The sequence below is a fragment of the Diabrotica undecimpunctata genome, chromosome 6 (assembly GCF_040954645.1).
Source record: "Diabrotica undecimpunctata isolate CICGRU chromosome 6, icDiaUnde3, whole genome shotgun sequence".
NCBI lineage: Eukaryota > Metazoa > Arthropoda > Insecta > Coleoptera > Chrysomelidae > Diabrotica > Diabrotica undecimpunctata.
This window is the reverse complement of record NC_092808.1, coordinates 49,037,246-49,051,365: the sequence shown is the minus strand read 5'-3', so window position 1 is coordinate 49,051,365 and position 14,120 is coordinate 49,037,246. Positions and strand designations below refer to the sequence as shown.

The following is a 14,120-nucleotide window of genomic DNA, read 5'->3' as shown; positions in this document are numbered from 1 at the left end:
TTGACAAATGTATATTTTTTAATTGTTTTTTTTTATCGTAGGTTTATTTCATACCTATTAAAAAATTAACTTGAGCTCAACTATATTTTATTGTATTAATTTTAAAGCAAATAAAATTGTATTTTATTTTTTCTATAAAAACGTGTTTTTATACATTATTACTACTTCCAATTATTAACGTCTGAATAATTATCCCCGCGAGTAAAAATTCAAGCACGCTTGTGCTCATTGAGGAAGTATCACAGTCTATCGATACCCGTTTTACTCCCCTTTACCCTCTTGTCCAGGAATATCGAAGCTTCAAAACAGTGTGTGTTTAAGGTATCTTATTGCTGGGTCCATCTATGTTTATACGTCCATGTGAGTAGCACTATTAATAGTGACCAGGCTCATTTAGATGTAGAACCACAAGTAAAAAAACAAATATTGTCCAGGAAACGACATAAAAACAAACAACAATGGAAAAGAAATGTGGCTGCTAAAGCAAGAGAATGTGGAGAAAGTTACTTATCTCGTAAAGGTGTAGTGATTCCTGCCAAGCGCATTAATGAGGATAATATTATTTGTAATGAGAAGCGTCGATTAAAATGTTCAACTAGGATTAACCAGGATACAAGAGTATCAATTTTTAATGACTTCTACAAACATGGTATTAACGGGAAAAATGTAATTTTTTTTAAATCAATTTCCATAAGTGAACCTCAGCGAAAACATAGGGATACAAACAGACATAAAACTGCATATTTTAAGTACAGTATTACAGTAAATGGAACTCATGTGCCAATTTGTAAATCAGCCCTAATGTCATTGTACCAAATAGGCAGAAAGAAAGTATTTCTTATCCAAAATCAGATAAAAAAAGGTTTGTCAGCGCCGGAGTTAGACAATCGGGGCAAGCATAATAACAGGCCTACTAAACTTGATCCAGATGTAAAAAAATATGTTATGGAACATATTGCTTCGTTTCCTGCTGAGTTAAAAATACGTATCACCGTTGTTGTCCGTACCTAAAATGTACAAACTTTACATTGAACAATGCATACTAGACCAAGTTTCAGACGAATTCTTAGTAAAAGAGTCCATGTACAGATTTATTTATGATTACGAGTTCAATTTATCCATTGGACGACCCAAGAGTGATACATGTAGTACATGTGATAGTGGACAGAAGAACATATTGATTTTTATAAATCTGCATTTGAGGCTCAAAAAGCTGACAGGGAAAGTGCCAATGTGTTGAACGATGTTGCATATGTCACTATGCATCCGCAACAGACTATGCCATTGCCTCGTTTGTCCACATCAAAAGCTTTTTATAAAAGACAGATGTGATTTTACAATCTCGGCCTGCATATACTTTCAAAAAATGTAGACAGGGGCCTATTTTTTACCTGGACAGAAGACGTAGCAAATCGTGGCAGTACAGAAGTTGCAAGTTCACTGTTGAATGCGGTTGAAAGTGATAGAACACTTCGAGAAAAAAATAATCTGCAAGTGTGGTCCGACACTTGTGCCGGACAAAATAAGAATTTCCAGATTATTTGTCTGTACCAGTATATGGTTTTAAAAGGATACTTCAAAACTATAGACCATAAATTTCCAGAGGTTGTTAGGACATTTTTAGAAAATTAGTTTAGTGCGGCAACATAGAGCCTGTCATATGTCTGTGCGTTTTATGTTCAAGATCACACAATCTGACGGGATCAAGTCGGCAATTGACAATTTGACATTAATCAAGTAATTTCCAAGAAGACGCCACGTTTTTCTAGTAATTCACAAATTCACATGTTGTAATAATTAGTTTGTAAAAAAAGTTAATAAATAATCCTATTTACTCACACAAAAGATAATTTACAGTCCACACCATCAATTAATATTATCTACCATAAGATAATCCAACAGAGGTGGGCCACTCTTACTTAGACTCAGATCGTGACTTTAATCGCATCGAAAAGAATCTGCGAAACAGCCTAATTTATTCTTACCAGATGCGTATCGACAGATAATACTGCAAATAACCAAAGAAAACCAGGTTATAAATATGGAACCCCATTTTAGGAAAATTGAGGAATTAGCTACATCTCTAAAACTAGTAAACCGGAAAAAGAATTTTCTGGGAGAGACTGTTCAATTTAGAGATAGCATCAAATGGATAAGGGTAGATGAATTTGGTAGTTATCTATTTAAATATAGCTACGACCCCAATATGCCGTTCAAGTAAGTGGATATTCGACGTTATTGGTCTACCAATAAGACAAATAAAACTGTGTGTGTTATATCTCCAAACTTTGTAGTTCCAAGAATAAACAAGAAGATTGGCAGTTTGTCTGCAGAGAACAAACAAGACATCAAGCAGTTATTGCCATATGTACCCCTTGAACACAGATGGTATTATGAAGCAATTTTGCAGGGCAATTAAAAAGAGTAGCGTCCTACATATTTGTATACCATTCTTGCATTGACTAACAGAATGTTATTTTGATTTATTTTAAATAAAATATAACTCTAATTTGTGACTTTGGCTTGTCTTCTGAAAACTTCAACCTGGATTATCTCATTTTCAGTTATTTGTAACATAGTACCTTGACCTTCCAAGCCCTTCAATTAAATTAATATGTAATTAAAATAGTATTATTAATTAAACTTAAATTAACTTTAAATTAATTAAATTTAAATAAAAATTAGTAGTTCAGATTATCTTTCGTAGATGGCGCTAGGTTTTAAATCTAAACTAACATAAATCTTTAAATTATTATGTTTTATATTTTACCTTAAAAATATTATTCAAATTAATTATTAATTATAGTAATATAAAATTATTACAGTATTATTAATTAAACGTATCGTTTCAAGAACAACATATGATTGAAATATGGTAGTTTATATTTTTGTCCTAGATGACGTCGTTACATTACTGAACAAGGGGTGTAACTTGTCATCATAGCCTTGTATATAGATAGATACTTTAAACAAATTACTCGGTTCAATAAAGAATTCACAAATTAACTAAATGCATTTTTATAATCTATACCACGAGGTACCCCAAATTAAAGAAAAACATTAATTTTTGTTGATTAGAACCGGATATATGGCGACTTTTATAAATTTAAATATATGAATTCAGTTTTTTGTGCATTTTTAGAAAAGTTATTAATAATTTTCAAAAAATTACCTTTTGTAGCTATTTTTGCACTACTTAAGCATCAAATTAACACAGGTACCTTAACGAACCCTCATTTGAAAGAATTTTCTATGCTTTTTTAGTAAAATTGTGTCACTTTTCAATATAATTAAGCGGTCTTCACTTTTAGTATTTAAAATCAAATAGCTCTCTTAAATTGTTTATTTATTGTTTATACGTAAAAATAGTAAGTTTACACTTTTGCATATTTTGTTTATTAGATAGAGTTTTCACCAAATTTATCAAAAACAGTTGGTCTACTATGCAACCATTACACTGACCTATAAATTGTCTGTTGATGCAGTAAAATCTATAAAACATGAAAATATTTTGATTTATGGCATTAGACTGATTTTTTAATGAACCATACAGTAACGTAACTATAGGGTGGCAGAGCTGGCACAATGCCACGAGCCTCTGACCTGACGGGTCATGGCCGGAGAGGCTACGAGCTCAGAAGTGACATCATTTTTAACAAAATTTGTTAAAAAATATAAGTACATGTGATAGTGGACAGAAGAACATATTGATTTTTATAAATCTGCATTTGAGGCTCAAAAAGCTGACAGAGAAAGTGCCAATGTGTTGAACGATGTTGCATATGTCACTATGCATCTGCAACAGACTATGCCATTGCCTCGTTTGTCCACATCAAAAGCTTTTTATAAAAGACAGATGTGGTTTTACAATCTCGGCCTGCATATAATTTCAAAAAATGTAAACACGGGCCTATTTTTTACCTGGACAGAAGACGTAGCAAATCGTGGCAGTACAGAAGTTGCAAGTTCACTGTTGAATGCGGTTGAAAGTGATAGAACACTTCGAGAAAAAAATAATCTGCAAGTGTGGTCCGACACTTGTGCCGGACAAAATAAGAATTTCCAGATTATTTGTCTGTACCAGTACATGCTTTTAAAAGGGTACTTCAAAACTATTGACCATAAATTTTCAGAGGTGGGCCACTCTTACTTAGACTCAGATCGTGACTTTAATCGCATCGAAAAGAATCTACGGAAACAGCCTAATTTATTCTTACCAGATGCGTATCGACAGATTATACTGCGAATAACCAAAGAAAACCAGGTTATAAATATGGAACCCCATTTTAGGAACATTGAGGAATTAGCTACATCTCTAAAACTAGTAAACCGGAAAAAGAATTTTCTGGGAGAGACTGTTCAATTTAGAGATGGCATCAAATGGATAAGGGTAGACGAATTTGGTAGTTATCTATTTAAATATAGCTACGACCCCAATATGCCGTTCAAGAAAGTGGATATTCGACGTTATTGGTCTACCAATAAGACAAATAAAACTGTGTGTGTTATATCCCCAAACTTTGTAGTTCCAAGAATAAACAAGAAGATTGGCAGTTTGTCTGCAGAGAACAAAGAAGACATCAAGCAGTTATTGCCATATGTACCCCTTGAACACAGATGGTATTACGAAGCAATTTTGCAGGGCAATTAAAAAGGGTAGCGTCCTACATATTTGTATACCATTTTTGCATTGACTAACAGAATGTTATTTTGATTTATTTTAAATAAAATATAACTCTAATTTGTGACTTTGGCTTGTCTTCTGATCTACACATAGCACCATGTACTTGTTTTCATATACCCTACATCCTAATAGGTTGGTGCACAAAGGTGCTATGTACATATTTGAATTTTTTTTGAAGGGTAAAATGTATATTTTTCCAAAAAAATTGACCGCAAGAATTTTTGTTATCCAAAGATTCTAAATTCAAAATTTGTTTTTAACATGTTCTTGTAAAAATGCAACAAAAAAAAACTTTAACCTGGATTATCTCATTTTCAGTTATTTGTAACATAGCATCTTGACCTTCCAAGCCCTTCAATTAAATTAATATGTAATTAAAATAGTATTAATAATTAAACGTATCGTTTCAAGAACAAAAAATTAATGAAATGTCAGATTTTGGTAGTTCAGATTATCTTTCCTAGATGGCGCTAGGTTTTAAATCTAAACTAATATAAAGCTTTAAATTATTATGTATTAAATTTTACCTTAAAAATATTATTCAAATTAATTATTAATTATAGTAATATAAAATTATTACAGTATTATTAATTAAACGTATCGTTTCAAGAACAACATATGATTGAAATATGGTAGTTTATATTTCTGTCCTAGATGGCGTCGTTACATTACTGGACAAGGGGTGTGACTTGTCATCATAGCCTTTTATATAGATAGATACTTTAAACAAATTACTCGGTTCAATAAAGAATTAACAAATTAACTAAATGCATTTTTATAATCTATGCCACGAGGTACCCCAAATTAAAGAAAAACATTAATTTTTGTTGATTAGAACCGGATATATGGCGACTTTTATAATTTTAATTATATGAATTAAGTTTTCTGTGCATTTTTAGAAAAGTTATTAATAATTTTCAAAAAATTACCTTTTGTAGCTACTTTTTTGCAATACTTAAGCATCAAATTAACACAAATACCTTAACGAACCCTCATTTGAAAGGATTTTCTATGCTTTTTTAGTAAAAGTGTGCCACTTTTCAATATAATTTAGCGGTCTTCACTTTTAGTATTTAAAATCAAATAGCTGTCTTAAATTGTTTATATATTGTTTATACGTAAAAAAAGTAAGTTTACACTTTTGCATATTTTGTTTATTAGATAGAGTTTTCACCAAATTTATCAAAAACAGTTGGTCTACTATGAAACCATTACACTGACCTATAAATTGTCTGTTGATGCAGTAAAATCTATAAAACATGAAAATATTTTGATTTATGGCATTAGACTGATTTTTTAATGAACCATACAGTAACGTAACTATAGGGTGGCAGAGCTGGCAAAATGCCACGAGCCTCTGACCTGACGGGTCATGGCCGGAGAGGCTACGAGCTCAGAAGTGACATAACATTTTTAACAAAATTTGTTAAAAAATATAAATTTTATATAAGTACTTAAAATATATTAAAGTTAGACACTACTAAAGGCATAGAACAGTGGAACGAAATGAAGACATCTATTACCACAATTTCGCGTGAACATCCAAAATCAAAAAGAGAAAAGAAATATTGCAGATGATAGAAGAGCATATAAAATTAAAAGGTAGAAATGACAACGCATACAAAAGTTTCATAAGACTATACTAAAGGAGATAAAAGGAGCAAAAAAAAGCATGGCTGACGGAGAAATGTACGGAAATTAAAACACTACAACGCTACACAACATGACGATTTCCATATGAGCAAAAAAATTAAATATGTACAGAACACCAGAAGATAACGAAATACAGGCATAGTTGTAGCCACTGAAGACCAGATTTTGACTACCATTGAAGATAAATTATGAAGATGGAAAGAATATATGTAAGAATTATTTGAAGATGAAGTAGAAGTGGCCATTAAGCGAATTAAAGATGGGAAATCACCAGGGCCTGATGAGGTGCATGGTGAAATTTTAAAGCTATTAGAGGCACACCAATTTACAGCTGTTACGAAGCTATTCAACAACATCTACGAGACTGGTTACTTAATAAAAGAGTGGCTACTATCAATATTCATTCCACTTCTTAAAAAACCAATGCTAGAAAATGTGAAGAACATAGATTAATTAGTTTGATGAGCCATGTACTTAAAGTACTCCTTATCATTCACTAGCGCATCTACAGGAAATTAGAAGAACACCTGAGGTAAGTTCAATTTGGATTCAGAGCAGGAGGGAACGACGGAAGCACTTTTTAATTTGCAAGTTCTAATACAGAGAGCCTGGGATGTCAACTGCGATATGTTTGCATGTTTCATTGATTTCAAGAAGGCATTTGATAAAGTCCCACATGGGAAACTAATCGATATTCTGAAAACATAAGGACTCGATGGTTAGGATATAAGACTGATCTCAAACTTATATCTCCAACAAAAAGCAACAGTGCGATTAAAAAAAGACCTGTCCGAGATCTTCACAGTTGAAAAAGGAGTTAAACAGGGTTGTATATTGTCACCGGCATTATTTAACATATACTCTGAAAACATCTTTAGAGAGGCCTTGGACGAATCAGAAGATGGGATTGCTGTAATGGCCAACTTATAAACAATATTAGATATGCAGATGATACAGTGTTGCTGGCAGATAGTACGCAGGGGCTCCAAAGGATGATAGAAAATGTTGTAGAAACATGTAACAAATACGATCTTAAACTAAATTGCTAGAAGACAAAAATAATGATCATTAGTAAGAATACCAACATAAACGCCCAAATTACAATAGGATATACACCGTTAGAAAGAGTGGAAAAATATGCTATTTGGGCTGCAATATTAAGGATACTTGGGATCACAGCTACGAAATAAAAACCAGCCAACGACATCGAAGTACTTAACAAATTTTCAGTAGGAAGCAACTACAAATTAATCCGAGCTAAGATACTATTAAATGTCAAATTGAAAAGAACAAAGATGATCTTAAAAACACGAAAAAAAATGAATTCCCCCAGAAAACAACGACCTGTATAAAGATACACTAATCAGACATATACAAGACTTGAAGTGCTAACCGATCGTTCTGATACATAAAGATAAACTATGCCAAAATATATCCTTAGCGATGATAAAGTAGTGATCGAGGCGATCAAACTAGGTGGAAATAAAATTATCCAGGCTTTGGCCAAGCCTTTTACCAAACGCATCTACCAAGGAAAAACTCCTTTTTCATAAAACAATGCAATCGTTGTTTTATTACACAAGCAAGGAGACATAACAGATCTAAAAAATTACCGGCCTATCAGTCTGCTCTCACACATATATAAACTTTTCACAAAAATTATCGAAAAAGACTGGACGCTATGTTAGACTTCTATCGGCCTAGAGACCAAGCTGGATTTAAATTGAGATGCAGCAGTAACGACCACTTACTAGTGATAAAGAACCTGAAAAAGAAGTCTGCAAAATACAACAATTGGCACTGATATTCGTGGACTACCAGAAATCTTACCACCACAAACCATCAGAAAATTAAAAAAAAACTGCTAGAATGCCGAATAGACCATGGCTACACTAACATAATCAAATATGTATTGATGAATTTTGCTATGATAAGCGTTTTGATAATGAATGAAATTGTTTCCAATTGCAATTTTTTTGTAACTTGTCACTTTATAATGATAATGAAAAGGTGATATTTCAACAAACTAGTGCTTAAAATAAAGCACTAGTTTGTTGAAATATATAAAAGACATATCTGAATCATTTGCCAGAAAATTCTCAGTTTTTGGCCCACCTTTAGGGATAAAATATAAATTTATCGTGTATTACACAACTTGCTGATTTACTAATAACAAAGCATCATTTTATGTCATGCAGCTTTTTAAGTATGTATTGCATTAATGTGATTTGTTATAATACCTAGTATTTAGCTAGTGCTAAAAGATTATTTTCGAAGCTAAAATTAATAAAAACCTATTTAATAAATTTTAACTAGAGGCATGTTTTTTTTTAAGTAAGTACCGTTTTGCGATTCCGCCGCCGCAGCGCTACGGTCGGCGTTCCGCGCATGAGCGCTGGTTACCTACATCTCTTGTCTACGCACTGACGCCATTACAGTCTGATTCTTCATTGTATACTTGTTTACTCCAGTGTTTAAGATGCCTCCAACAATCGTGAGTCACGCCGGAGTATTGCTAGTGGAGTTTCTGCCTCGTAATGAGACAATCAATGCAGCGTCTTATTGTGAGACATTGAAAAATCTGCGTCGTGCAATCCAGAACAAAACACGTGGCAAGTTGAGTAAGGGTATCGTTTTGCTGCATGACAATGCCCGTCCACATGTGACTAATCAGACCAAAGATCTCATCAAATTATTTAAATGGGAAACTCTAGATCATCCATACAGCCCTGATCTGGCGCCCAGCGACTACCATTTGTTCCAGCACTTGAAGAAACACCTGGCCGGTCAGCGTCTTCAAGACGATAACGAAGTCAAAACATTTGTGATGCAGTGGTTAACAAGTCAGGCGGCAGAATTTTATCAGGAGGGTATTCAAAAACTGGTGCCACGTTATGACAAGTGCCTCAATATTCACGGAAATTATGTAGAAAAGTAGATTAAGGCTTTCATGTAAAAATAAAATTATTGCCATATCTTTGCATTAAGCTGGGGTAAAAGACTTTTATCACTAAATATCTTAACATTAACAATGAAACTATTATTTTATTAAGAATATGTTAGACTCAGTGATTTATTAAAATTAAATTACAATGTGATAATTAGACTTAGGCTAATATGCAAAATGCATATATTGCATGTTTTGCATATTTTATTCAAATATTTGGAGATTTTACATATTTATACAAAAAAAATGCATAAAGTGCATAAAAGTCAATTTATTTCGACTTGCGGATTTTAAATAATATTTTTTATCTAACCGTAGATAATAGTATGACTAAGTAACTGGAAATTTCAATGGTGTTTCAAAAGTTTATTGCATGGGATATGAATAGAATTGTCCTTTTGCAAATCATTTTGTTCTATTGTTGACTATTTTAATTTTAAAATGCCGAAAAGCACTGGTGTCACTACTTGGATTAAACCTTACAAAGAGCTCATATCATATCAAAGAGATCATATGGATATGGACAAATTTTAGTGTTTAGTTTGTGGCAAAATATGTCCAAAAGTTTGGAATATTGGAATATTTCATCTTTTTATTGATTTTTATATATAATCTCTTCTGAATAGTTAAACATCATTTTGTTTCAATTCTTAGCAATACTAAATAAATCTCAAAACCAGATAAACGATATGCGAAAAAATATTTATTTTCTTGGAGTGAAAAACTTACAATGTACAACTTACATTTAAAAGTAAATAAGTATAGAAAAAAATAATTTTTACTAAAACTAATAATTAGTAATTCCTCCATTAGCCTGTATGCATGCCTGTAGGCGATTTGGCATGATGCGGATTAACTGGTCGAGTTGGGTTTGCGGAATTCTCTCCCATTCTTCACGGGCAGCATCTTTTAGTTCTCGAAGTGTAATAGGTGGATTGTTTCGCTTCTTGATGCGTGTTTTGAAAATCTCCCAAGCATGTTTAATAACGTTCATGTCGGGGGAATTCGAGGCCCACTGTAATGTAGATATTCCTTCTTCTTCCAGAAAATTTTGTACTGCTGCTTTTTGATGAAGATGTGCGTTGTCATGCATAAACACAAATTTATCACACCTACTGCCCCTCGGAATAGACGTACAATAGCACTTAAAACTTCCTCGCTGTACACAGCACCAGTGATTCTTTTCTCTAGAACCAGCAGTGGCGTCCGTGTACCACTCATAATACCACCCCAAACCATAATACTGCCACCTTCAAATGGCACACGCGGTTGGGCTGTTTCTACTCGGGTTTGTCGTTTGTCGTTTGAGTTCGTGAATCAGATACCAAGCCAATTTTTGACTCATCAGAGAACATCACGTTATTCCAGTTAGAACCATGATACACCATTTCTCTAGCCCATTGCAACCATACTATTTTGTATTGGTAGTTTAGTTTAGGAACACGTAGCGGTCTTCTACGATACAAATTTACCGCATTTAGTCTGCGTGTTATTGTTTGCCGTGAAATATTCAGACCTTGAAGCCTAGAAATTTCTCTGGATATACCACTTGTAGATTCCAGACGATTTCTACGAGCTATCAATGTTATTTGCTGGTTTTGTGCTGCTGTCGTACATCGACTTCTACCACTTCTGGGACGATCCTTAACGTCATTTGTATCTTGGAATTTTTTTTAAATTTTAAAGCCCTGTTGTAACAAAGCAATTACTCTAGATATGTCAAAATGAGATATCACGTTTCTAGGCATTTTTAAATGACCCAATTCAAATTTAAACAAAAACTGAAAAAATGTGTAAATACGCTAATCAGCGTATGTGTACCAGAATGTGACCAAAATCATACAAAAACGATTCAAATTTTTTATCGTTTTCATTTAAAAATGCTCTGGAATGAATATTAATAACAATTTTAAAACCACCATAGGCGTAGATATTTATTTGTACGTATTCCAAACTTTTGGACATGTGTGTAAGTACTAAATATTTAATACTTTTCTATATTTTGATGTTTTTTAAAATATTTGAATGATTGCATAAATTAATTTTATTAAAACGGGAATAATATAATTAAATTTTAATATAATACCAATACCTATTTATGTATATTTTATTATAAAATAAATATTTTAACTATTGCTAAAATATTAATGACTGCCATGCAATAATCGTGCAGTTACTTGAATGGAATTTCATCTGTTGATGCCTTTACTTTAAGATTATACAGAAATCGGTTCGAACGGTAATTACATATTTATATTAAAACATCTATTACAGATTGCATGGCTAAAATAAACTTCAGATAGATCAATGTCAGAACTGCCTCACATGTAGCCAAAAAAAGACAAAACTAATTCTGGAGAAAAGTCTTTTCGGTCAAGTTCGAAAGAAGGAAACGAACAAGATACTTTTAATGAAGACTTGTGTCGTGCATTAATCTCTTTAAATATACCGCTTTCAAAATTATCCAATGAAAACTTAACTTTTTTTAATATTGTAAATTGGATATTAAAAGTGAAAGGACTCTAAAGAGAAACCATGTCAACTCATTGTACTCATCAGTAATAGATAATATAAAAACTAATATTAGTGACAATTACTTTTACGTGTGTGTTGACGAAACCACTGATTCGTCAGGAAGATATATCGTTCATTTAATGATTGGTGATCTAAGCGATCAGATCTAACTAAAATCCTATTTAATTTCATGTAAGCAATTAGAAAAAACCAACTCTGCAACAATATCACATTTTGTACAAGAAGAAACTCTTCCTGCAGCTGTTTTTAGCCATAAATTATAATTTTTTACCCGATTCTGCACCATATATGGTCAAGGCAGCACAAAATTTAAAAACATTGTATACCAACTTAACACTCGTTACTTGTTTAGCACATGGAATGAACAGAGTTGCAGAAGAAATTTAGAAAAAAGTTTCCTTTTATAAACCCCCCGATATCAAGCATACAAAAAGTATTCCTCAAATCTCCTATTTAATGCATATTTTTGGATAAATAATTAATAATTGGGGCTTTATCCAATGAATTTGCCACGGGACTCAAATGTTATGGTTACGCCACTGGCACCATGGGCCAAACAAAAAGTACTTATAGAAGTGAACAGGCTGTAAATACAATTAAGTAAATAATAATAAAAGAAAAAAAGTACAAGTAATAAAAATCTATTTATACAAAGAAAGAAAAAAAATTTAAATAAAGGTAATAACAACTGAAATATATAGGAGAAATAAATACAAACTCATTTCAATGAGATTTAAGATATTGAAAAATCAATCGAAAGAATTGGCAATGACTTTGGATCCATTTTAATAACATATACATATAATAACTTCAAATAAACTTATTTTAAAATAAAGTTGCGGGTAATTCCCAACAAACATAGTGAATCTACATATATAAAAAAGAAAAATATATACAAGTGCGTATGTATAATTTATCTGATTCAAGATATAACTTCAAGATCACGAAAAATTGTAAATGCATAAATAATTATTATTACCTATTGTGCCTGGCTTCATTTTTTGTAGTTTTTTTCTGAACTTCACTTAATTTTTGAACGGGTTCGTTCCACATACGCAGTGCTACCAAAACCACTTGTATTTTAAATCGATAATATTAAATTAATCAGTTAAGATTTTTATTTATTCTGATAACAAAAAAATCATAATTGATATACAGAATGACTTACTATATAACAAGATTATCTTTAAACTAAAAAAACTACCCATTCACAATGACGACCCATCTTTACCCTAAGAGGATCGTTTCCGCCAGTCGAATTAGTTGTTATTTATGTAATTTCTACCTATGCAGCCCAGCCCTTACACTCACCTATAAATTATCGAATTATGAGGTAAAATCTATAAAATATGAACATATTTTGATTTATGGCATCAAAGATGGTGTACCGCGAATAAAGATACAGCCGAAGTGGATATAAATTGTTAATGCAGATTTAGCCATACGGCTCACACTCCCTCTAAGAGGAAAATTCACTCATCCCAGATACCTACGGTATCAAAAGGATTGAGCTCTGGTGGGTCTCTTTCTGTGTTATCAAGCCCTAGGTGACTTGGTGTGCTGGAGTATCTCCCAAAAATTTTCGTACACATCTGGACGTCGCGAGTAGTACAGCTTTCTGCATGACCTTATAGAGATGTTCATTAAGACCCAGCTATTTTATGTTCTTTAGGAGGTTTTTGGGAATAACACCAGTAGTAGATAGAATAATAGCGTTGATTGAATAACCCAAAATCAACGATAATAGGTACCGTCTGGGTACTTTCCATTCTCCATTGTCTCCTGATTTTTATTTCTACATCTGTGTACTTTTCATTATATTTAACACGTAAATTATTGGTGTTGGGTGTCGCCACATTAATAAGTATTGTTTGTCTAATACGTTTATTAACTAGTATGAGATCCAAAAAATTGTTAATATTATTATTATTATTATTTTACATAAGTAAGGGAAGAGAGCAAGTCTCTATTTTACCCAAAAACAAAGAAATTACATTAGTAACCTACTAATAAATTACAGAATTAGAATTTTTGGTTTAAAATAAAAACAATATTTTAACTATAATATAAAACGGTCAAGTCTGTTTTAAACGCGTTGGTAGATGGTGCAGAGACAATGTTATTATTAAGGTTATTCCAGCACTGAAAAACTCTATATGGTAGAGAGTTCTGTCTTGATCTTGTAAAAATGTTCTCTTTTTCTGAAGGGTTCATCTTGATTTATGGTAAACATTTCATTGAGATTTCCAAAATTGAATTTTAATATTTTGTATGTAGTAATTAAGTCTCCACGTTGTCGGC

General features: G+C 32.3%; 1 protein-coding gene across 1 annotated transcript in view; it reads right to left on the bottom strand.

Moving 5' to 3' along the window:
• The window catches only part of LOC140443427 (sialin-like), a 73,957-nt gene extending 61,032 nt beyond the window's left edge, over window positions 1-12,925 (bottom strand). The window contains exon 1 of the mRNA XM_072534681.1: window positions 12,799-12,925. Coding sequence (XP_072390782.1) covers window positions 12,799-12,817 — 19 coding nt within the window. The 5' untranslated portion in view covers window positions 12,818-12,925. The remainder of the gene's footprint in view (window positions 1-12,798) is intronic.
• Between the last annotated feature and the right edge of the window lie 1,195 nt (window positions 12,926-14,120).